Genomic DNA, 24,183 nt, shown 5'->3' on the forward strand with positions numbered 1-24,183 from the left:
CTCCTTCTAGGAGGGGTAAAAAGCTACGTATAAATAGTTAGTATATAATAAAGAATAACAGGATCGGTAGGGATAGGAGAACGAAGGCGAGGGCGGTAGTTTAATTCGATATCGAAGAAGAGAAAGAGTATATATACCACGAGGCAGAAACCTAACGGCTTAACTATTCGTGCGATTAAACTCGTCCTCTAGAATATATAGCTAAAAGTAAAAAGGGATATAAAACGAAAGGAGAATACGGGCGTGTAGAAGAGTAAGAGACTGGATAACCTAGCGAAAATATTCTGATAATAGTAAGACGCTTACAGCGTAACGCGTAATTAATATCGTCGCTCGTTTAATTAACGATATCGTCTCTCGTTTAATGAACTGCAGCCCTACCTGTAGTTATAGTATAAGGTAAGGTACGTAGTGGAGGCACGGTCGGGGCGTGTCAGGTGGCGTCGGCTGTTATCATGGGTGCCCCAATCAGAATAGCCAAATGCCGTAGTCGGAATAAGTCAAATACAAGAAACGTCTATACAGAGTCATGTATTAAGAGATCAACACCGTCAACAGCCGCGAATACGGACACCCCCCCCGGCATTATATTATCTGGTACGTGCCGAATTCCAGTTCAATCAATCCAGACACCCCTCCAGGGGTAGGCTGGTGGTGATTATGTCCCATGGTTGACCATAGCGCCCGACCCTAGCCCGCCCACATAGAACGGGAGAGATGTTTGAATAGTATACCCCTCATGGTTTTGGAAAACCACTAGGCATTTCCCTACCGTCGGTGCAGTGAACCGGGCAATAATGCGATAATATCCATTTTCCTTGTCAATGAATTCCCACCCGAGGGGAATGTCATTGACTTTTACGCTTCCTACCACGTCCACCTCGCGGAGGAAACTCGTCACCGTGCAAAGACCTCCAGGCTGTGTGGGCCAGGGCAAGACGGTAGCAAACGGCGTCCACCACCACCATCTATCTTATTGGGCCCTAGGTATACTGGAATTATACGCGTTTCTATCTTCACAGTCTGATCTGCCGTTACTTACAGACTGTACGTCGTTATATTTTCAATCGGCATGATGCATTCAGGAGGTTTGACGCTTTCTAGGACTGCGCGTCCGCGGCTAAAAGCTGGCTAAGATTGGATTGATAGGCATTGGCTGATCTCTTGAACAGCTCGTCTTCGGGTTAAGAGAGGTTCAAGTCGTAGAATGCCAGAGCACACCATCGTCGAGCGGTGGGGCGTCGAGCACAGTGCATCATCCGACTTGAGAGAAGGAAGCTCGACCGTGTCTGCATGCCCCCGGGAGGTTGTCCACTTTTTGGAGACGCGTCGTCGAGCGATTCTCGGTCGGCATGGTTGATGCTTGGTCGATGAGAAAGAACGATGGACACATACTCGCGGGATGATGCGTTTGGCTTTTGTTCTTATAAGTGTTAGTCTAGCCTTATGCGACTTGTCACTTCTTTAGGCAGGCAGCGAAGACGGACCAGTTTGTCTGGTTTGCGTCCAAGTGCCAGGGACACGGTGCCCGAGGCGAAGGCGCGACTAGTGATCTGGCTGCGTGACTAGCGGGACGTGTAATCCGCACTTTTCCCCAAAAGTGCTGGTTCAGCCATTTTTCGGAGAAAAAGGGAGCACCCCAGTATGTACATGTACTAATGATCAGGCGGCTCGCGTACGCGGGATCGGCAGGTGGGTTCCTGTGGACACACACCGTGCCCTAGTGAAGAGTGGGCCGTCACTACGCGTTCTTCATAATACGCGGTACAACCTACTTGCCGCGGTCGGGTTGCTCTTACATCTCATCACGCCCCTAATCGCTCGCCTTGCTTGCCAGCTCTCTGCCCCCGAGCCTGCTTGACCGCAAGCACGATGGATCAAATGCCTAGAATAGGCCGTCCCCCCAAACACTCCCCAGCAGATGCTGAAGAAGAGAAGCGACGCAGTGATGAACAAGATAGCCTGAAGGCATACAACTTACTTCAGAGCGGGAAAGAATGGAGCATAAAGGGTTCGAGGGCTTCAAATGTTCGGAGAGTGTTCCAGGAGCTGTATGACACGGGAGACAAGGAAAGTGCGGCGACAATACAGTTCTTACCCAGTGAAGCGACAGTCATCGCTATGAGAGGAACACCCAGCGTACTCAGAAAGCTCAAAAGGCATCCCAACGGCACGAAAGATATGCCGATCATATTGCCTCCCACCATAGAACAGGTAGGCAGAGTCATGGCAATCCTATTTATCGAATGTCCTACACACGGCCTGCGGTTTATTTGCGGTATGTATTTGATCTCGTCCCAGCTGCAGCGGTCTCTCACATATGATAGAGTTATTAGCACAATGGGTAGGACCGGGTGGGAAAGACATGCTTGTCAGTACTTTACAAGAGGCTATCAGCAACGTGAATTCCAACCCACGTACTTCACGGGCGTTTCAGGCAGAACAATCCCAAGGCGCACAAGACGCATCACTCGAAGCTCAAGATAGCGGGGCAGCCGCAGACTCGAGCATCCTGGAAAACGGAGGAGGGCGCTGGGCGCAGGAGGCAAGTCACATCAGCCAGGGTGGCAACTCTGGTGTCTGGAATAGTGAGTCCCTGTGTCAAACTGATTCGCTGGTCAGGAGGTTAGATGGACTCATTCATCCCTCGACAGGCACCTGTTCCCACGCCTCTAACTTCTTTAATATGGATGTGCTCACGGGCGTTGAGGGATACAGAAGAAACGACGAGGGCCTCCGAGCTGAGAACCGACGTCAAGACCTTCCTTCCACGCAATGTTCCCCTGCTCGTACGGGACAAGGTGAAGGTTTGAGACCAGCCACGACAGAGGAATGCCCGGCTTCGGCGACTGGCTTCTCGCATGCTGCCGACAATGTTCCAACCCAACCTATTGAGATGGAACATTCGCCAGGCGCCGTAGAGAGAGCTACACCGGGCGTAAATGACAATGAATCGTACGTCGCTGGTATTCATTATGCAGGGCTGGACGCCGACAGTAGCAGGAGGGACAAAGTGCGTGGATTCCTCTGTCTTGGCTCACTCAGCGACCAAAACGCTCAGCCAAGCTCCGCAATCCCTCATCAGACATCGACACTGCATTTATTTGGCGATAATGACACCTCAAGGGACCCAGACACTCTTCTCGGACATGATATGGACGCTGTTCTCCAGTCGTGGGACATGGATGCAATTCTCGAGACCCAGCCGTCGGATCTACCCTTATGAGCCTCTCCATTCAATGAACCCCAATAGACCAGCAACATCCCTTTGTGTTCGCGGCTTCCTCACTTCATCACTGCATCGCCCAGCCCCCTTTTCCTTTCTCTACCAGACATGTGTCGTGTTGAGCCGAAAGCAAGCATATTCCCCGAGCCTCTATGGTGTCGTTCTTAGAGCTCTGAATAAGAAGTTCCTCGTTTCCTTCCAGGATGATAACGTCGCCGACCTCCAGATCAAGTAAAGACCAAGCTCCAAGCCCCTCGGCAATTGGCCTTTTAACGCGGACCTTGGACCGCAATTCGTTTTGCTGAGGAATGACAGCCTATATTGTGAATTCAGCGCCTGCACCAAACAGTACCTCGGTATGAGCCCTACCTGCTGGGTTGCTGCTTCTGTCTTCTTGTCTTGACTGGGTTTTGGGATAACGACCGAAATCAAGAGTCTGTTAGCTCCAACCGGAACCTTGTGGAGCCAAACTACTTGGGGACCGAGCCTGGCTTTGTCATGAATGCGTATTCCACTCTCCTTTGCCCAGTCGTTAATGTGCTCTCGCTGGATGCCTTTAGTAATGACCTTGCAACAAGGTGTGAAACGCACCTTTCTATCGTAGAGGAACCTGACGAGCTCAAGTGCAATTGCCGGAAGGCCCGGTAGTCTCAATATTCCCTTCACGTTCGGGACAGAATTCATGTCTTCGAACCGGGTTTGGACTTGCGCTGCACGTTTTTTCAGCTCTTCGTGCAACTCATCATTGCGGGTGAATAGGAGCATGATGAATCTTATTCTTCGATAATCATCATAGAAATTTCCACGGGCAGAAGTTTTATGGAAGTGCTTGTTTATACACAATTTCGAATTTCCATTAGAGTCGGCCTAAAAGCGTCAGGTGGGGTGGCTATTGCGCCCGAACCGTAGATTGTCAGCTGTAGATCTCGTCAGGCACCTCCCGGTTAATGATCGGGTCACATGCATGCATCACGTGGATCACAGCTGTTCACAAACAACCTTGTTAGACCTATCGACTAGGACAGATCGAGCATAAAGCAGCCGCAAAGTCCATCACGTTCATGGAACAAACTGAGCTCCTTGGGCAATTCAGGATCGAGTCGCAACCCAGATGAAGCTGAGCACTGGGGGGCTACTATAGGTAAACAGAACCGGTTATGAGGTATTCAGCCTAGACAGAGGGGCACAATAGCACATTAGCAGAAGAACCGCCATCTGTAAAGGCCGGCCAGCAAGTACAGATAGAGGTTGAAGAGCAGAAGTGGGAAATTTGGGGACAGCAGTCAATGTCTCGGCATTGGCGAAGTGGGGCGGTCCGGATAAATGTTCGAGCGCGTCGGCGGCCTGCCAAACCCCGCTTATCCGGGCATAGCTGCTGACTATATAACGGCCATATCCGAGTAGGAGAAACAGGGTTCTACCTCGTCTTAATAACCAACATGTAGCGAGTGACCATTTTGAAATTCCATACTCCAATTGCTCCGATCCAAGGTTTCCTTCCGAGAGGTTTCTTTTCGATGATATATATGGTCGGGCGCCTGGTTGAAGTCTTGCGGTCAGAGTCAGATGCTTGAGTCGGAGGCGCAACTGGTATTACCTTGGATCATTTGAATCCGATATCTATGTTCGGTTCCTCTAGGACATCGTCCATATCAAAACTCGGTCTATCTCCTTCGCCATTTTCTGGTGGAGGAGTGGGAGAGGGTGGCGGGGGAGAAAGGCGGGGAGGAGTGTAGGCGGAGGAGGGGTAGGAGTGCGGTGCTTCTTGTCTTGGTCCTCCTTGTGAGGCATGTTTGTGGGTGAGAATGAATATATCTCGTATAGTGTTCTTCGTACGTCCAAGATGTAGATGATTATAATACGGCAGAGGATGTGGTCCTTCTGGAAGAACTTCGATAATGACGACGGGAGACTCGGCCTTGAGAACGAGCGTTAGCAAGACATTATGAATGTTGCAGTATCTGTTCTAAGTTCTCTTACAGGGTCCTTGTTGGGTCTGCAATGATGGAAGTGTCGTAGACCAAGAGATAATACAAGAGAGCTATGACCGGCAGAGCTGCTGGCACTTGGGGCCTGGATGGTGCGGTTGATGAGATCCTGAACTTGACGGCGAAAAGGGCGGGGTCTTTATATCTGTTGACCCTCCGGACGAGGTACAGGATGTCTGGGGTAGCCGAACTTCTCGTGCCTTGTCGACTCCCTTGACATGGCGAGCTTGGGCATGGGCGATACATCACCGGCCGGTCCTGCCGTCATGCATAGTACCATTGACAACTACACCATAACCTGCCAGAAGCAACCTCTGCTGCCCATCTAGCCTGTATGCGGCTTGACCACCATCGCGGCCGTTTCTCGCCAGACTCGGGAGCTCAGCTCAGCCAACTGCCCTCCAACTCCATGGATCGTCAAGACAAGCGGCCGAGAACGAACAGTTGGCCAGGAGCTACTATGTGACTTACATGCATGATCCTTGAGCGAATTCGGTATCGGATGGCCTCCGTGAACAAGACCAGGTCTCATCTCCACAACTTCTCACAGAAAACTTAGCTTCCTGGGTAACCGACATGTATCGAGATGCGCTCGTAGCCTTGCCAACTCCTTCCGGGCGGATGTAGGCTAGGCGGTTTACATAATCACCATCATCCTATGCTCAGTTTGAGCTCCACAGCACTCGGCAGCAATCACATCCAAGTAGACCTTATCTCACCAGGGGATTCTTAGTCGGAAGATTCACGTAGGCAATGGCATTCAAAACTCTATGGATTTCCTCTGCCCTCCCTATGACGTCCGTGTTAATCTTTGCCCAATAGGACCAGTTCCTCCGCCACTCTGCTCATAACCTTCTTACTCTCTTACGGGCCCGCTTCTCGCCCTGCTCTACTGTTGCGACCCCTTGATCCTGCGCTAGGTGAAAAAGGTCGAGCGCTGTCCTGGCGAGGTTCTTCCGGGCTTCGTCGACGGTCTCCCGAGCACAAGCGATCTCGTCTCCCTCCCTGTCATGGAAGCGTCGGGGAGTGTGTTGAAGCTTGTAGGTTAACCCATGGTCAAGACGGCCCAGATTGAAACGGTGCATAATGGAGGTGTCGACAGAATCTCAAATCCGGCATGCATAGCTCTGGGCTCGTTTGCCGGTGCCAGCTAAGAGGTGATGGCGCGCATTGTGAAGGAAGAGAGCTTTACGAGACTATACAGAGGACGTGAAATCTCGTCTCTTGCTTGGCCGCCACATCGCCACTCGCTGCACTAGCTGGGGATGTGTACCGCATCCATCAATAGTCACAACGAGCGAGCCACGTCTGCGGTTGGCTCGCCCAGCAAGTATGGGGCCGAGATCCTGGACATAATCCCGTCAACGGCCCATGTCGTTCACGACCTATCCGACGGCCACTCGACAACACAAAGGCTGGGCCAAGGATGGCCTATCGGCCAGGATCATGGTCGTGACTCCAGGAGAAGCCTGACGTCTGCAGAAAGGGGATTTGGAGGACAGGGGATTTGGATGACAGGGATAGTAGATGGCTTGAGCGTCCGTGAGGTGCATGAATGGAGCTGAAGACGTGTAGTCGTCAACGTTCACGTCGACTTTCCCAAGCCTGATGCTCCGGAGCAATCATGTAAGCGGAGCGGAAGCCAAGGCTTTTCTCATAACGTGAAGTTTTCGCGAGGTAGATCAGTAACCCCACATCGTGTAATAGTGTTTGATCGAACACTACTTAATAGGGTTAGCGCTTTGTTTTGGGAGACGTGGGTAAGACATGTATTCAGGAGTCATATCACTGATATCCAGGACGGGCCCCTGTATCCCTAGTAACCTACTCTTCACGAACACCCAGTTAACACCTAGTTAACACCCTTCGTCTACCAGGCCATCATACAGAGTACCTGGTCGGCACTATGCAAGAAGATTATAAGAGGGTGTGCCGTAGATAATAACCTACTCGGCATATTCAGCAGTGCTCACCCTTCTAGCTTTGGTTAGTTATACTCCTACACGCTATAATCTTCTAAGAAACTTATATCGATCCTCTTATACTATAACCCTAAAAATAGCCGTTACCCAGAAATTAGCCCCCGAATTAGCTAGATCGGCTATTTTACGATATAATCGTATAAGCCGAGATATAATTTTATAGATATAGAACTAGCAGAAAACGTAATAGTATAAGGGGGTCCTGGTTTTTTATATATAATCGTTATCTTTAGCGAGGCGCCGTGTGACTCACCCCTATTACTCGCCTCTAGTATAATTTTTTTTTTATTAATACCCCGAGTACATACCGAATCCCAGGGCCCTAGCAGAATAAAGCACTAAGTCTACTAGTAACGGTGTCCTATACCTAACTGTAGCGCTTCTAACTATAGTAGTAGCACCCAAAGACTAGGAAGGGTATAGTTATATTACTATTCGTGGCTAGGAAACGCTAGCCCACGAATATACCGGAAAATTAATATACCTAGAAGCAGGCTACCTAGGCAGTCCGCTTAAATAGAGCCGCTTATTATAGCCATAATCACCGGCAATATATAAATAACCACGAGTTACCTTTATCCCGATATGCTAATAGACGTGATAAGGCTTATATTAACCGAGCCACCCCTAGGTAATAACTTTCCTAGTAGCTAAGCCTAGGTAAGATCCTCTCGCTCGATTAGCGAGTCCTTATCTAAAAAGCACTACTATTATAGCGAGCTAATATCGTAATCTTAAGAGAAGTCTAGACTTACTTCTATACGTCTAGGGAAATAATAAACCGTATAGTCTAGCTAATACTTTTCCCGATTAGGTCTGCCGACGAGGTAACTACTAGGATAGGCAGGGAGAAATACTATATTCCTAAATCTCCTAGCTAAAGATACAGAAGTCGTCTACTTTCAGTAAAGCTAATCTTTAAGTAACCTAACCGATTAGAGCGTTAATCCGCACGGGTAAGGGATATAGGACACTAATATTTTGATTCTAATAATCGCTAGTATAGTAGGGATTATCTATCTATCGACTACCCACCTTTAGCTCTAGTCGGCTAGTAAGAGATCCTACCTAGATAGTGCTTTTATTTTCTTACCTAGTGAGATTCGCCTTCCTTGTATATATTAGCACGAGAAAAGCCTTTATACACTATACGCTAATTAATTATTTCATATATAATCAGGAGGCTAGGTAACGGGATATCCAGTAAGAGGTGAATAGTCTACGGATCCAGGTCTCCCTATAGCTCTACGTGGCTCCTAGCCCTAAAAAGTTTTAGTATCCTATAGAGGTAATCTATCTTTAATCCGAATAGACGAAGAGTGACTTACCGTGATATTCGATATAATAATAGCCCCTATTAACGTAAGTCCGTAACTACGGAGGTGTAAATATATATAAGTATTACTTTAGTCCTTAGTAACTAGAGTCTTTAGTATTCCTCAAGGACTCTAACGTAGCTATTAACACGATTAGATACTTTCCGTGTTATGCCCTGTTATATATGCTTACGTATAATACTTTATAGTTCTTTGCTGCTTAGGAGTGGACCTATAACCCCGTTCGTTTAATTAATTCCTTTATCACTTCTTAGTCGGATATAAGGCGAGGAGTATAGTTCTCTAGCATAGTTCGGTCTATAGCGTCGTAAGCGTAGTAAGCGATACTATCCGTAGTGATTACTTTAAGGTATTCTACGCGAGTCGGGCGATTAATACGGAATACCCCGGTAGAGACCGCTTAATAACTATTTTATATCCCTCTACGTTATCCTGTTTATATACGATTCTAGCTAGTTAGAAGAAGCTTACACGGCTATATTATTAGTATCGCGGGCCGGGATTATCCTCTTACTACTATTTAACTATTACTAGCTTAAGTTAGAATTCTCTAGTCTTACTAACTTAACAGCCCTAATCTATTTCGCCTATCGCCTAGCCTATAATAAGATAATAGGAGGTGACCTTATCTCGTGTAGTAATAAGGATAGAGATTAAGCATAACTTCGGCTTATCTATCTACAGGGAAATAGAGTAATAAGGGAAGAAGAGAAGAAAAGGAAGAAATAAAATAAGAGGATAAAAAGGAATTTGAAATAAAATGAGATGATAAAAAGAAATGGGAAAAAGAAGAAAAGATAAAGATAAAGAAGAGTAAATAATAGGGTTTCCTCCTCCACCCTCACCTATACTAGGGAAGAGGGCATAGTACGCCTGCAGGCTGGCATTAACAGGGTCTAGTCCTTACTAGCCCGAAGATCGAGTAATAATATACGGCTATAAGGCGGGCGGATAAGGGCATTTAGGTTTCCTTCCGGACTTAGGTTAAAATCGCCTACGGCGATTACTTTTTACGTGATCGCACGCGTCGTATTACGCCGTATCACCACTTATTTTACTTAACCTTATTAACCTCCTTAGTGTGTATCTAGTACCCTGCCTATCCGTCGCCGCTCTCTAACTACTAGGTAGTCTCCTCGTTACTATTATTATTATTATTATCGCTCGCCGACTCGCTTTCACGGCCTATAGTCTCTAGGATATACTCCTTACTAATACTCCTAGCCGTATTTATAATAACCTTAATACCGCTTAGGTTATAGCCTAGTCTATAGTTCTCCGAGCCGTTAGTACCGTGGAAGACACGGCGGTAAAGAGGGCGGAGGATTAGGATTCCTATATATACTATTATCACGGCTAGTTTAACGGCGGACTAGATAATTAGGGGCATGGTGTCCTCTATTCGGTAATATTAGAGTATAGACTTTATAGCTAGGCCGATAGACTAAGGGGCTTACTTATATAGTTCTCGGTGAAGCCGGAGGCTATGTTATAGGTATATACGATACCGGCTACTCTAGCACTACGGTATATATTAGTTATCGTATAGTCGGAAAGAAGACTAAGAGAGATCGTTATATAATACCTAAACTTATACTACCTATAATAGTAATCTTCTCCTACTTCGGTATATTAAAGTTCTAAATAAATATATAAGGGAATAACGCGAAGAAAAAATCAGTAATAATATAGAAGACTACCACGTGCTTAGTTTTAATGCGTCGTTCCGAGTCTTAGATCGCCGACACGACTTACTACCTAATATAACGGCGAAAGGAGTAATCTTAATATTATAAGTAGTAGCCGCTTAAAGAGGGGGTTTATAAATAGCCTTGACGGGCTAGTATTATAGCCAAAATATAATAGCTATTAGGATCGAGACTAATATTAACACGTTTATAACTACCTAGATTACGATCTTATACTAAAACACTATAATAAGATAACATAGTAAGAAACTAAGCGATACTTTAAAGACGGCTATACCGATAACGGCGAATATCTAGCCGATTATCTCCTAGTATATAGCGTTCGCTATATCTTATATCGTTCCTATTTCTAAGATCTTAGCGATAGATAGGCCGAAGCTATAGTGTAGTGACTTTTAGATAAAGGTTACGTAGAGTAGGAGGAAGATCTAGGGAGTAACTAAATACTACGTTAACGTACGAAAATATAAATTACTAGACTTTTAGTCGGCTTATCTAGAAAGGTACTTACTCCTGCTAAGACGTAGATATAATCGTCTATACCGAGCTTATAGATAATAAACTACCTCGTAATTACTCGGATAATAACGAATATAAGCGTCACGGCCGTTAATAACTATATAATACTAAGCGCTATTAGGCTATTACCCCTAGGGTCGATTATCTTAACGTATTATAAAACGGTCTAGGATAGTATATAGCTAGAGTTATCTAAGCAGGGTTATCTTAAGTCGAAATCGTAAGAAATACTAATATTCTAGGGATTAGTCCTTAGGGAAAGCTAAGTGTTACGTCTAATTCTTAAACCGGACGTATAGAGTTAGGCCGGGTCGGTATATATATTCGGACTATATATCGAGCAGTAAGGGGCAATACGGCTGGATCTTCGTCCTACTAATTCCTCGGACAGCGACATCGAAGCAGTTCCGGGTCTAGGTACTTCAGTGACATAGTTCTATTCCCGAGTCATGGATAAGAGCTTCAGAACAACGAAGGTTCCAGGGGTCTCGTCACACCAGACCAACAGCACGATATCGGCAGATGGATTTATTCACCCCCGGCGGGAACATCCAACGGAAGTTGCAGGATAGCATGAGAAGCTCCTACCTTGCTGCCTTGGTTTCCTAGGCTTGTTCCTAGTGGCTACACGACAAATTCCTTGCGGAATGCAGTTGCACTTGCTAAGACAGGCCCAGAACTCCCATACACTCGTTATCTCCAAGGGAGTAGTGATGAAGACACTTAGCGTGCTTGAGAGTACAACGGGACAATAAGGCGGTTATGCGCTACCACTACCTATTTTCCTCAACTCTGCATATCGCACCCATTGAGTCTCGAGTCTTGGGCGCTAGATTAACCCTACTGTTAGGATATTACAACGATAAAAACCTGGGACTAAACAATATTCTGCTACGGAGGCAGTGAATGGGTGGAACATTAGAACACCCCGCCCCCAGGTTGGAAGCAAGGAACAAGGGGCAGAACATGGATCAAGACCATAACAAATCTGATCTCGTCATCTACTAAATCCACCCTGGCGTGTTCAAGAGGTTACGTGCCGTGTATGCCACTGGCCCTGGGTTCCAGATTAATGCTAGTCCGCCCCTTCCGCGGACCGGGGGCGTATCCCTTGTACCCGGAGGTCGACTAAGAAAATGAGGGTGGGTGATGGAGTTAAGTTCCATCAATAACACCACGCCAAGGAACCAGGGCAAGGGAGTCGACTCCCCGCACACTCGGCACAAGCGCTCCTCCTGTGTGGTGTAAGTCCGGGCCTTCTGGGGAGCACAAAGCCATGCTACCCTTTCATCTATGGTACCATACAGAGTACATAAAGGTATATTCTCGCCCATCCTTGCAGGGGACCATCGAAACATTGAGAAGAACGCTTTCTTATTTTGCCACATCTATTATCAGGCTTTGGCGTTGAGCATTTTGAGGTATTCGTTGCCGTTTCTTGTTTTCTAGGAATCAGCCATGTCGGACGTCTTGGGAAACTCCCCAGTCTCGTCCAGGGACAATAATGTTGTCGTGGTATTCTCGAAGGGGGTATCGGCCCTTCTGATGTTTATCGCGACATGCTGTTTTTGGAACCTCTACTCCTACTTCACTTCGCCGTTGAGAAAATATCCCGGACCGTTCTTTGCAAGCAAGTCGCTACCCCCTTTGTCGCTTTTCAGTTTCAAATCTTGTTCAGCAAGCCTCCGATGGCGAAGTCCCTATTATTGACTTTGTCCCTCTAGGATGGACCAGGCTATGGTATCTTTACCAGTCCTGGACAGGTGACTCGCACCTTGAGCTATATAGGCTTCACCAGAAGCATGGGCCGATTGTTCGCACTGGGCCTAACATGATCGATGTTGACTTACCGGAGTTAATGTGTACCATATTCCACATTAGGAACGGCTGGCCGAAGGTATGTTGCATAGTCGTAAATGGATATTTTGTGGTTGATATCGTCGCTGACGATACCTTGGCAGACCGAGTTCTATCACGGCAGCAGCGCCCTCATGGACGATGGCCAGATTGTCTACAATCTCTTCAGCCAGACCGACCCAAAGAAGCATAAGAAGGAAAAAGGGCCGATCGCCAAGCATTACTCCACAGCCAGCATTGCCGACCTCGAACCACACATGAACACGATGATCGAGATGCTGTGCAGCCAGCTAGAGACTCGATGCTTGGGGGGTGCGGAAGCGCCCAATGAGTTCGACCTTAGCGACTGGATTTTATACTGTGCGTTCGCTTTCCCTTCCGATTAATCGATATTTAATAAAGAAACCGGTCAGATTGCTGAATATGCCGCAGACGCCTGGGACGTTATCGGTGCCGTCACGTTCTCTGAGCCTATCGGCTACCTCGCGAAGGGCTGCGACTTCGACGGCACTCTTCGAAACGCCAAGAAGGCAATGGACTACTTTGTCGTCGTCGGCGCAATGCCCTTCCTCGACTACTTCTTTGACAAGAACCCCTTCTTGCGTATGGGCCCGCCCGGGTTCAACACCATCACCGACATTTGCGTCCAGCGCCTCAATTATCGCCTCAATGATTGGTCTGGGGGCAAAGACAGCGGCTATCACGACCCGAAGACGCCCGACTTCCTAGACCATTTCATTAAGGCCATGGAACTCAACCCGGACAGGGTCACCGAACAGCAAATCATCTCGTGGCTAATGATCAACATGATCGCCGGCGCCGACACGACCGCCAGCACTATTTGCAGCGCATTCTACCACTCCCTCAAGAATCCCAGCGTCTGGGAGAAGCTGACGGCCGAGATACTGGCGCACAACCTCCATACGCCCGCTACTTACAAGGATGCCCGCGCCCTACCGTACGTCGATGCCGTCATCCGCGAGGCCATCCGTGTCCTCCCTGGCGTCTCCATGCCGCTGAAGCGTTACGTCCCTCGAGGCGGTGTCAATCTCCGCAACGGCGACTACATTCCCGGGGGGGTAGTCATCGGCATGAATCCTTATATCACTAACCGCAATCCGACTATCTACGGCGAAGATCCGGATAAGTTCCGCCCGGAGCGCTGGTTGCGTGACGAGAAAGGCGATGAGACCGAGGAGGCGTTTCAAAGTCGCCTGAAGGATATGAACAAGCACAATCTGTCGTTTGGAGGCGGAAGCCGTGTCTGCATTGGGAAGGACATGGCTCTGTTCCAGGTGTATAAGGTTTTAGTTACGCTTATCACGCGCTTTAAGATTGAGTTAGTTGATCCTAAGCAGTGGAGAGTCACTAACAGCTGGTTCATTCGTCAGGAGGGCCTTAAGGTTAGGATGATGAAGAGGCAACCATGAAGGTGTTAAAAGGGTATTCGTTATTTTATTGATAAGATGTATGTACATATCAATTGGCAGGTCAATCTGTTTCCATATTCCCGGGTTATAAAGATAGTGAGAATGTAATTATCAAATGCCTGCTCACATTCAATTCATTCATAACAAAGAATTTAGGAGTAAATTCGGTTAAAATATAGTAGTGTGAGATGTCCGTGAATAACCTGCCCATTCTTCACCCAGCTCGATATTGATATACTTCTCGGTGGAGTAACCATCGTCCGCGACTAGTATATCGAATGGTACGATAGTGCAGTGTAATAAGATATTTATTCAATAGCTAGGCGAGAACATCCCTTATAGCCGAACCTGATAAAATTCAACGGCTCGCCAGTTTAATGCCGCTTCTTAGCATCATATTACCATATTATTAACCTCTATATACGCTATCGTTACGCTTTCAGCATAGCCCCATTACCCTTATAATCACAGTTCCTCTAGATATAATCATCACGCGATACGACTAGTGATCGCTGTTAACTAACCGTAATGCAGTTAGTTAAACAATATTCGACATCCTAGAAAGCCTGCACGTCCCACGGAATTAACTCGCCACCTCCTGTCCGAACTTCCGGCTGCCAGGCTCATCTCCCTGCCAGGGATAATATCCTGTAAAATAGTTAGCCTGGTGGCATCGTGGCGCAATCTGAAGAGGTGAAACGAAGTTCTGCTTGACCTATTATAGAGTAAGCACTCCAATAGTAGTCTAGGTCGTAGGAAGAGTTCATACAAGCTAGCAAAAAAGCCAAATAAAGGATATTATAAGACCTAGACCGAGGGTAGAAAGGAGAAACAAGCAAAGAGTCTGGAATTATTAACCAAATCTTCGGGATGGCCTAGATATATCGCCACACAGCATGCCGCCAGGAATATAAGAGAAAGGAAACGGTAGGTCTTCTGACGAATGCTTTCTGGTGCTAGATTGGTGCTAACATTCCGTCCAAAGGCAGTCAAAGCAAGTTGCAGTTACAGAGTTGGCTCTGTAGCATGTGTTCTAGAGCAACCATTATTGTCCAGTCGGATTGTCGTCAAGTAGTCAACCACGCGAAGAATGTCGTCTGCCGTAGATAAGCAAAGACTCTCCCTTTTCTTGCACCGCTTAGCCTCTATCTTGGGTAGGCCGTTAAAGAATGATTCCGTTGATTTTCTTTATCCGTTTATGTTTACCGAGGGACGGTCCGGTAGTAAGGTCTGCTCGGATAGGAGCTAGATCTTAAAGCGAAGACCTAGAGGCCGCGAAGACCGGCTCCGGCGTACCTTTACCTCCTCCTTAAGCCGCTAAATACACTAAGGTAGTAAGAGCCTAGTAGCGGTTATATAGAGGTACCCGGCGTAGGTATAGTTATCGCTAAAAAATCTATTAATTCGTGGGGCTAGTATTATAGGATACTAGGAGATTCTCTAAAGATTCCGAATTCTTCCTAAAAGAGTTATAATCCACGCTAAACCCGATTGATTAGTATTAGGTTAAACGCTATTTAATAGGGCTTAGCGTTCTATTTTAGGAGATACGGCTTAGGTATATATACCCCGAAGTGGGTCTTAAGGCCGCGCGTCTTATCACCGTTATATTAAATACGTGCCCTAAGTTAGGATATATACTAGTGGTATAATGGCTTACTATATAGTTAGTGCCTGCGAAGATTTATTATAGCTAAGTTCAAGTATATAAGGATCAGGATAAGTTTCGGTAACTAAGTGATAGGCGCTTACTTTAGACGTATTTAGAGAGGTTATAGTTAAAACCACTTTTAGAGAGGGGAAATACCCTCCTCCAGGAAAGGAATAGCGTGTAATCATGGGTTAGGGGGGTTAGCATAGTCGAGATATCCATAACCGACCGCGGATCGTGCCTATATTAGCGAGGGCAACGTCCGGAGGTTAGCATGTCATTACGAAGCATATGCACATTATTAATCCTGGTCCACCACCTCACGCCGAATCTACTGACCAACATGGTGTCGCCTAGGAACCAACTCACATTACCACCCCTGCTTTTACACGTCGACCTGCGTCTTCGAGTCGTTGCAGATGCGGCAGGAAAGCTTCCTGAGAGAAAAGTTATCAAAAGTATCATGCGTGTATATCAATTCCCTTCTTTATATAGACTAAACCGGTGGCGAAAAGGGCGGTAGCGGAAAGTCGGAGATCCAGAAAATTTCGAGAGCTTTTGGGTGACTAAAATAGACGGTGAGCGATGGAAAGGTCTCCGTTCTGGTGCTTACGTGGTTGTGTCGTCGTCTTGAAATGACCACAAGCGTGAAGCTAAAGATACTAAGGCGCACGGTGGAACAAAAGGAGCCGACTCGCAGCCACAAAACAAGGTCGAGAGATTCCTGCATCGGGATGAAAAGAGGCAACAAGGCAACTGACGTGGCTGTGGGGAGGTGCAGTGGTCGCCAGGGCCGTATGCGGAGATCTTGCGGAAGTCCAGTTCGTGCGCTGTGCAAGGCGTCCAGACATATATACACCGAATTGGATGATGAACTATTCGGCTGATCATTGAACTGGATTTGTCAGAGGCCATGGCTCTGTCAGGAACAGGGCAGCATGGTTCTCACCTTGTTGGCACCTATCGAGGTGTGACATCCCTTATTGTGTCCAACCAGCGAGAATATATCGATCCTATATATCCACACTTATTTCCCCCTACTTTACTCTATAGTTCTATATTTTCGCAGAGTAAAAGATATTCTTCTTAGAATACATAATTCCGCGTACCTTATTTATATTCTGATATTAGAATGGGTTGGTTACTGGGGAGGCAGGGGCTTCCCCTAGATATCCGATATAGTATTCCTATAGAACGCTAACCCTATTGAGCAGCGTTCGGTCGAACGCTATTAAATAGGGTTTAGCGCGGATTGAATCTCCTTTAGGAAGAATTTCGGAGTTTTCTGGAGGACCTCTTGGGTGAAGCTATTGTTAGTATCCCGATTCTGCTCTAAGGTGCTAATAATAGGTAGTATAGAGTATAGAATCACGCACAGCGCCGCAGGGTATAGAATAATACACCCTACACTAAGGCGCTACCCTTATCCGTCGTTAAGGAGCACCCGTATAGCACCCTAGTCGCCGTTTTTTTAGTTAGTCCATTATTTACAGGTTATTAGGTAGCACCCCTTTTTTAAACTTATATTCTGGACCTTCCCTTACCTTAAACGTAGTACTAGAATAATATATCCTGTAATTAAGGGTATATTATATTATATCTGGACTAGTCCTAACGCCACTTCGCTAAGCTTAGGACGGTGATAAGTCGCGGCCTTAAGATCTATTTTAGGGTATATAGACCTACGCCACGTCTACTAAAACAGAACGCTAAACTCTATTAGATAGCGTTTAACCTAACACTATTTAATCGGGTTTAGCGCGGATTAGGACTTATTTAGGAAGAATTCGGGATCTTATCTCTTAAGAATCTCCTAACATCCTATAATGCCAGCTCTACGAATCGATGGATTTTTAACGACTATGCCTACGCTAAGCACCTCTATATATCCGCCACTAGGCTCCCACTACCTTAGCGTATTTAGCAGCTCGAGGAGGAGGTAAAGGTACGCCGGAGCCGGTCTTTACAGCCCTTAAGTCTCTGCTTCGAGATCTAGCTCCTATCCAAGCAGACCTTACTATCGGATCGCCCCTTAGTAAACGGAACAAGGAAAGCAACAAAATCATTCATTACGGGCCTGCCTAAGTTCGACCTTCTTGATCCTTCCTAGAATAGCTGATACCGGAACTACTGTCCACATACTCCATGCCTTGGCGAGACTATGGTGGTGTACCTGCTTAACCAACCAGGCTTGCAGCGTGGCATATCCGGCTACTAGGTAGTCCATCCCTGCGCAAGTTAGGAATCCAATTCAAGCAAGATTTGCATTCATATTATAGTGTTCAGGCTTTGCCAGCTCTGCATCGCAGTATTACCCATATAGAGTAATGTATAGGAGAGGAACGCAATACATGGGGTGCACAATGCTGAACAAGGTTGCTCTTGGATGCCTATATAAAGTCCACTGCCTGAGTGCCTATCTTTCGAGCATATGACCAAATTCTCCAACCTCGCCACTATCTGCCTCCTTGCTAGGTTAAGACAATCTTCAGCCTTCCACCTTAAGTGCCAGAAATTCCAATATCAATATGCTTGCGGCCATAAGAGCGACGTGGAATGGGTTCCGCTGGACCCGGCTGATTGTGACGATGCGCCGTATATGCAAGGGACGACCATAAAGCTTCGTTGCACACCCCCAGCATCAACTGCAACGCGTTACCGGTCTGGTGTCTGCGGTAGAGAGTATTGTTCGAAATCGAAGGGGAAGAGTGAAGGTGATCCAATGTAAGGGAACCCCTGAATACAGCAACAGAGGCGAGAATTGACAGTCTTGTTTGTCCTAGGTGATGGTTCGGCTGCATGCGTCAGAAGAGGGTGCCAACGCCTTGCCTCTTTTATTTCTGGCTGTACGTAGCCGGTTGCGCCAAGTCAGGAAGCAGGGTCGTCTTTAAAGGGTATTAAGGAGAATGGCCCCCACTATGTATGGCACAGCTTTTCCTCTCCAATTCACTCTTAATTCAATATACTTCTTCCCGTATTGTTAGCCATGCCAAAATTCCACCTTCAGCATCTGACGCCAGGTGCAGCAGAGGTAGGAGACTTTGAACTCTCTGTTCGGTGTCTTGGTAGCGTATTCTGTATCCGGTATTCACCCAGAAACATTTCACCTTCTAACCTCTTTGACAAATATCGCCAATTGTCGAACGACTACGAGGAGGCTGGCAATCCGTTAGCGGTGCACCAGCTGATTAAGCCGTTCGAGCCTCTAATGGAGAGCTTGGTACCTCCAGATCAAGGCTATCTCCTCTCCGACTACCTGTATCCAAGGTACTTCGTTCTTGAGGCGATAGCGGATCCGGAAGACACGGAAATAACTCCGAAACTCAAAGAATCGAAAGAGTCCCTTCCTGGAGACTATACGCATCAATGGCCCGAACTAGCGGATCTTGGGGACTGGGTGACGAACATTTATCCGTCAAGCCAAATTTGCCTTCCTGCTCCCCCAGAGCAAGATACTCGATTGAGCGGCCCAGAGAAAGTTTTGATCGACGGCGAACCATACTTCTTCAAGAGATGGCAACAGTCTGCCCGCCCCCCCGGAGCAAACTTTACGGAGCTTCGTACGTATAAACAAATCCAAAATGCCTTTACATCAAGACGAATTCAGCACGACCTACGAATCTGCCGCCTACGTGGAGTCGTGGTGGACAGCGACGATCGGACACCTTGCGGCGGTGATGTGGAACCAAGTACCATCCCGGCACGACTTGTTGGGATCTTACTTACCTTCATCGAGACGAACCGACCGAAGTGGATGGGGACTCTGTCTAGCAGGGTCCGTCGCGGAGGTTGCTCCCCTGACACACTTTTTCGCTGGGCATGCGAGTTGGATGCATGCGTCGCTGAACTACATAAGGCTGGTCTCGTCTGGGGAGATGCGAAGCCAGAAAACATCTTAGTCGACGGGAAGGATAACATCTGGATCATCGACTTTGGAGGTGGTTATACCGATGGCTGGGTCGATAAGGAGAAGGCCGAAACAACGGAAGGGGATCGGCAAGGCGTCGCAAGAATCAAAGCCTTCTTACGAGGAGGGGAGGGACGGAATGGAAAAGAAGAGGAAGGGACGGAAAGGGGATGAAGAGGGAAGGGGAGTGAGGGGAGAGAAGGGATGAAGAGGGGAAATGGGGAGGAGGAGGGGAGGCAAAGCGGGAAGCGGACTGTAATAGTCGGCTTGACGATGAAGACCTCGTCCGTTCTTGTTCTTCTCGATGGTAGGGTACAGGTCTTAGGCGTCCTCTATCGAGGAGCGCGTGGCTGGCAACTGATGGAGTGGAACCTCTTTTTGTTAGCCTAGCTGTGTTTGAAGAGAACTTGGAACGAGTAGCATCCTCGACCGCATCAACTTGCGAAGCCGCTCATCGAGTTCGACGGGGCGTTAGACACGAGACGGATCTAGGGGGTCTGAGGTATCTAAGAGACATCGCTATGATCTCGCCTTGCTCTGCACGTCGTAGAATCTAGTAGCAGATACCTGTGCTAGAGAAACCAGAGGCATCAACTCCGAAATCCGCGCTTTATTTCTTAAAAGCGGATGCTAATCAGTCAGTTAGGCTCGCCAGCTAGGGAGGAAAGGATGAGATACCTTTTGCAGTTTCGTGGCAGACCAATCCATAGTCATGGCCAAGAAGTCGACGGCTTCAGGCGACCAGTTCACGGGCTTAGAGCATGCAAGTTTGCCATCCGCTATGTCTATCTCCATATTGAGGCATAGTTCGTTATTTATCAATCTATAGCGACCTTTCCGGAGGCAATTCAACGTAAACCCCTCCGTTTCGAAATTTCGAAAATGACCCTCAGCACTGTATAACCTCGGATATACTGCTAGCTCCAACCCATGGACGGACGGCCGCCGCTGGCACAGCCCAACCAATCAAGTCTTGGGGAAAGGGAAGGGTAAGGGGCAGTGGCGGCCGCTTTGGAGCGTTTCGTCCCCCGAGAGACAGACAGCTAACCCCGCTTAGCTCGCCCTTCTGATACTCTCCTCCCAAGCCAATCGACCAATAAAACCCAGAGATACTGATCGAAGGCAACTGGCTTTTTCTATATATTGGGTTTTCCCGTAAGGCTTGCCATGGATATACCCAAGTTGCACCCGGACGAAGCCCCCAGGAAAGTAGAAGAGAGACACCACGGGCGCTCGACGCAGCGCAGGACGCTTTGTAACGGGGCCGAATTCTGGGACAAGCATAGGAGGGTCGCTGACGAGGATGCCGAACCGTAGCATAAAATAGTGGCCACGGGCCACGGATGCAGACCATACAGGCCGTAGTCGAAGCGACTCCTCCCCAGTCGACCTCTATTTCTAATTTTCTTATACCCCCAGTCACGATATACCTGGCGAAAATGAATCGGCCACTGGCGATAGCACGCGGCAATGGCCAGGTCGCGGAGAATGGCGGTCTAGTCGCCGACCCGGTGAGTGACATATTATGGCGGCCAAACGGCCACGCTAACGAGTCAGCGTCGCGCGAGCTGCTGCTGCTTGTGTAGAGAGACGACCGGGCTTGATTACAAGCTCTGGTTGTCGATTCAGGTTCTCGAGAAGGCACGAATGACACTGGCCGACCACAGAGAGGTCACCAAGAAAGCGAACCAAGAGCGGTCGCATCTGCTGCTGCAGCACGCCTCCAGACTAGCCAGCATCAGTGTTCTCTTTGTTGAATTAGAATTCTTTTCCTTTCCAGTCTTTATTCGTATTTTATCTACCCAGTAGACTATGCCGGTAAAGATCCTGAAGTAAGATTAACCTAGGTATCGCGACAAGATTAGCCCTGTTGATGCATCTCCATAGGGAAGAAACCTACGTACTGTCCAACAACGCAACTAAGGAGTAGATTATTAATGCCGAGTCTGCCCGTCGGACCTTAGTGAGTCTTAAGGAACTACTGCCAACTGGATTCCGGGCTGAGCTAACCATGTGGTGAAGTGGATGCTTCATAGTCAGTACTCCCGGGACAACTTACACTATGGAACAAAGTCTCCTACGTCGCTTACTGCGAGCGACATCACTTGCCTGCTTCCGTGTGCCGAGGAAGAATTTGCGGATGGACGACAGCCTCGGTACCGCGCAGCTCTGGAGGATACGCCCCCAGCGCATGACGACGAAAGAGACACAATCGCATAAGCCGATATGAGATTTTTCAGACGTGAAATTGGCAGAAAACACAATTTCACAAGCGGGTCCTGGTTTTTTTTGCATGATGGTCCTCTTCAGCGAGGTGCCGTGTGAGTCACTCCTGTTACACGCCTCTAGCATGAATCTCTTTCATTGACACCCCGAATGCGTACCGAATCCCAGGCCCCCGACAGAAGGAGGCGCTAAGTCTGCTGGTGATGGTGTCCCATGTCTGATCGCAGCGTGTCCGACCCTAGCAGCAGTGTAGTCATGTTGCTGTTCGTGGCTAGGAAATGCCAACCTACGAATGTGCCGGGAAAATAACATACCCAGAAGCAGGCCACCCAGGCAGTCCGCTTGAATAGAGCCGCTTATTACAGCAACACTCACCGGCAACGTGCAACTGACCACGAGTTACCTTTATGCCGATGTGCCAACAGACGTGATGAGGCTTGCATTGACCCAGCCACCCCTGGGTGATAACCTTCCCAGTAGCCAAGCCCAGGTGAGATCCTCCCGCTCTATCAGCGAGTCCTTGTCCAAAGAGCACTGCTGTTACAGCGAGCCAATATCATAATTTCAAGAGAAGTCTAGACTTGCTTCTGTGCATCTAGCGAATTAATAAATCGCATAGTCTAGCTAATTCTTTTCCCGATTGGGTCTGCCGACGAGGCAACTGCTAGGATAGACAGGGAGAAATACCATGTTCCCAAATTTCTCAGCTAAAGATACAGAAGTCGTCTACTTTTAGTAAAGCTGATCTTTGAGTAACCCAACCGACCAGAGCGTCGATCCGCAGGGGCAAGGGACACTGATGTTTTGATTCTAATAGTCGCCAGTGTAGTAGGGATCATCCATCCATCGACTGCCCACCTCTAGCTCTAGACGGCCAGTAAGAGATCCTACCTAGATAGTGCCCTTATTTTCTTGCCCAGTTAGATTCACCTTCCTCATATACTTTGGCCCGAGAAAATCCTTCACGCACCTCACGCCAATTAATTATTTTATATGCAATTGGGAGGCTAGGTGACGGGATATCCAGCAAGAGGTGAATAGTCCACGGATCCAGGTCTCCCCACAGCTCTACGTGGGTCCTGGCCCGCCCTGAAAATTTCCAGCATCCTGTGGAGGCAATCTATCTTGAATCCGAACAGACGAAGGGCGACTTGCCGTGACGTTCGATATAATAATAGCCCCTATCGACGTAAGTCCGTAACTGCGGAGGTGCAAATATGCACAAGTATTGCTTTAGTCCTTGGTAACCAGAGTCTCTGGTATTCCTCAACGACTCTAACATAGCTATTAACACGATTAGATGCTTTCCGTGTTGCGCCCCGTTGCATGTGCCTTGGTTGTCGAAGTAAGCCCAAGCTTTGACCAACGTTGTGCGTGACCCCACAACAGGTATACGCTTAACCTATTGGGCTTGAAGTCTTGAACGGTTTTCAGGACCGTGTACTACTATTCTAGGCATTCTATGCACTGCCAGGTGTCATGTGGGACTCGGGCCAACATGCACACTCTCGTACATGACTAAACTTCCGGTACTTATGTATACACGAAAGGTCAAAAGGCAATGTTTGGTGGAATATCCCTTCCCCTTATAAAATTCCTAATAATCCTTACCCTTCCCGGCGCTAAACTAGCGTGTATTCTGATTTCGACGCTAAATTAGTACGCGTCCTGCAGTTTACACGTACACTCTAACCCCTGTTTAATTATATCAAAGGTACATTCGTACCCGGGTAGGTATACGGGAGAGTATAGGTACACCGTATAGATTAGGACTACCCGTCAGGACTACTCGTTCCTCGTAGTTAGTCAGGAAAGGTAGAACTAAATTGAAAAGTAGGAACCAAAGATACTAAGTACTTTGGTGTACCTATCTATACTTTTTTACTTATAGAGCTATAAGTATATATATAAAAGCATTCTCGTCCCCTTCTTCTTAAGGATTACCAGCACTACTACGTCCAGTAGTATAAATATTATTACAGAGTAGTATCTTAATCGTACTGATTATACTGTAGATTCCTATTATATAATCGTAAAGAGGTTATTGTTATTGTATTTGATACTGGGCGTTAACGAGGCCTGGATGTGTGTGAGGCACGTGATCGTGGACTTGTAAGTCTGCCACTGTAATAACGCACGAATTGTCTTGACTGCTGGGTCGTAGAATTAGCTTTGACGGGAAGAATTACTTGATATTTGTATAGTATTCGACCCGAGGAATCCAAAGAGACTACTTTTAAGAGCGGACGTAATATGTTGTGGAAGATATAACGACTTAGATCTGCTACTATAACTGCTGGTAATATATGGAGAAAAAGGTCCTTAGGACTGGCCGGCAATAACGTATCGTA

At 47.5% G+C, this 24,183-nt stretch overlaps 7 protein-coding genes across 7 annotated transcripts; 4 read left to right on the top strand and 3 right to left on the bottom strand.

Moving 5' to 3' along the window:
- Nucleotides 1–1,083: 1,083 nt before the first annotated feature.
- On the top strand, nt 1,084–3,226 carry SODALDRAFT_378189 (hypothetical protein; the record flags this gene model as incomplete). Its single annotated transcript, XM_028614959.1, has 7 exons — nt 1,084–1,409; nt 1,469–1,561; nt 1,602–1,642; nt 1,725–1,730; nt 1,838–2,309; nt 2,377–2,588; nt 2,655–3,226. Exons 1-7 carry the CDS (start codon nt 1,384–1,386, stop codon nt 3,224–3,226), a joined length of 1,422 nt encoding a protein of 473 aa, XP_028466875.1. The 5' UTR covers nt 1,084–1,383.
- SODALDRAFT_332502 (hypothetical protein) lies at nt 2,987–4,124 on the bottom strand. Its single transcript, XM_028611733.1, has 3 exons — nt 3,818–4,124; nt 3,596–3,772; nt 2,987–3,542 (listed from the first exon to the last, which is right to left on the bottom strand). Exons 1-3 carry the CDS (start codon nt 3,989–3,991, stop codon nt 3,294–3,296), a joined length of 600 nt encoding a protein of 199 aa, XP_028466876.1. The 5' UTR covers nt 3,992–4,124; the 3' UTR covers nt 2,987–3,293.
- A 161-nt stretch (nt 4,125–4,285) lies between these two features.
- On the bottom strand, nt 4,286–6,693 carry SODALDRAFT_378191 (hypothetical protein; the record flags this gene model as incomplete). Its single annotated transcript, XM_028614960.1, has 12 exons — nt 6,083–6,693; nt 5,934–6,004; nt 5,791–5,870; nt 5,686–5,721; nt 5,492–5,586; nt 5,207–5,426; nt 5,063–5,144; nt 4,886–5,005; nt 4,666–4,764; nt 4,466–4,570; nt 4,379–4,397; nt 4,286–4,305 (listed from the first exon to the last, which is right to left on the bottom strand). The coding sequence occupies exons 1-12, from the start codon at nt 6,297–6,299 to the stop codon at nt 4,286–4,288; spliced, it is 1,164 nt and encodes a 387-aa protein (XP_028466877.1). The 5' UTR covers nt 6,300–6,693.
- Nucleotides 6,694–12,125: 5,432 nt separating this feature from the next.
- Nucleotides 12,126–14,174, top strand: SODALDRAFT_332503 (cytochrome P450). The gene is made up of 4 exons (XM_028611734.1): nt 12,126–12,391; nt 12,486–12,658; nt 12,723–12,978; nt 13,051–14,174. The coding sequence occupies exons 1-4, from the start codon at nt 12,220–12,222 to the stop codon at nt 14,046–14,048; spliced, it is 1,599 nt and encodes a 532-aa protein (XP_028466878.1). The 5' UTR covers nt 12,126–12,219; the 3' UTR covers nt 14,049–14,174.
- A 1,990-nt stretch (nt 14,175–16,164) lies between these two features.
- On the bottom strand, nt 16,165–16,469 carry SODALDRAFT_332504 (hypothetical protein). Its single transcript, XM_028611735.1, has one exon. It carries the CDS (start codon nt 16,427–16,429, stop codon nt 16,196–16,198), a length of 234 nt encoding a protein of 77 aa, XP_028466879.1. The 5' UTR covers nt 16,430–16,469; the 3' UTR covers nt 16,165–16,195.
- A 1,593-nt stretch (nt 16,470–18,062) lies between these two features.
- SODALDRAFT_378193 (hypothetical protein) lies at nt 18,063–19,780 on the top strand (the record flags this gene model as incomplete). The annotated part of the gene is made up of 4 exons (XM_028614961.1): nt 18,063–18,074; nt 18,128–18,367; nt 18,483–18,545; nt 18,707–19,780. The coding sequence occupies 4 exons, from the start codon at nt 18,063–18,065 to the stop codon at nt 19,778–19,780; spliced, it is 1,389 nt and encodes a 462-aa protein (XP_028466880.1).
- A 993-nt stretch (nt 19,781–20,773) lies between these two features.
- On the top strand, nt 20,774–21,851 carry SODALDRAFT_378195 (hypothetical protein; the record flags this gene model as incomplete). The annotated part of the gene is made up of 5 exons (XM_028614962.1): nt 20,774–20,919; nt 21,026–21,121; nt 21,193–21,347; nt 21,494–21,506; nt 21,643–21,851. 5 exons carry the CDS (start codon nt 20,774–20,776, stop codon nt 21,824–21,826), a joined length of 594 nt encoding a protein of 197 aa, XP_028466881.1. The 3' UTR covers nt 21,827–21,851.
- Between the last annotated feature and the right edge of the window lie 2,332 nt (nt 21,852–24,183).

This window comes from Sodiomyces alkalinus, assembly GCF_003711515.1.
Source record: "Sodiomyces alkalinus F11 unplaced genomic scaffold SODALscaffold_4, whole genome shotgun sequence".
NCBI classification, from domain to species: Eukaryota; Fungi; Ascomycota; class Sordariomycetes; order Glomerellales; family Plectosphaerellaceae; genus Sodiomyces; species Sodiomyces alkalinus.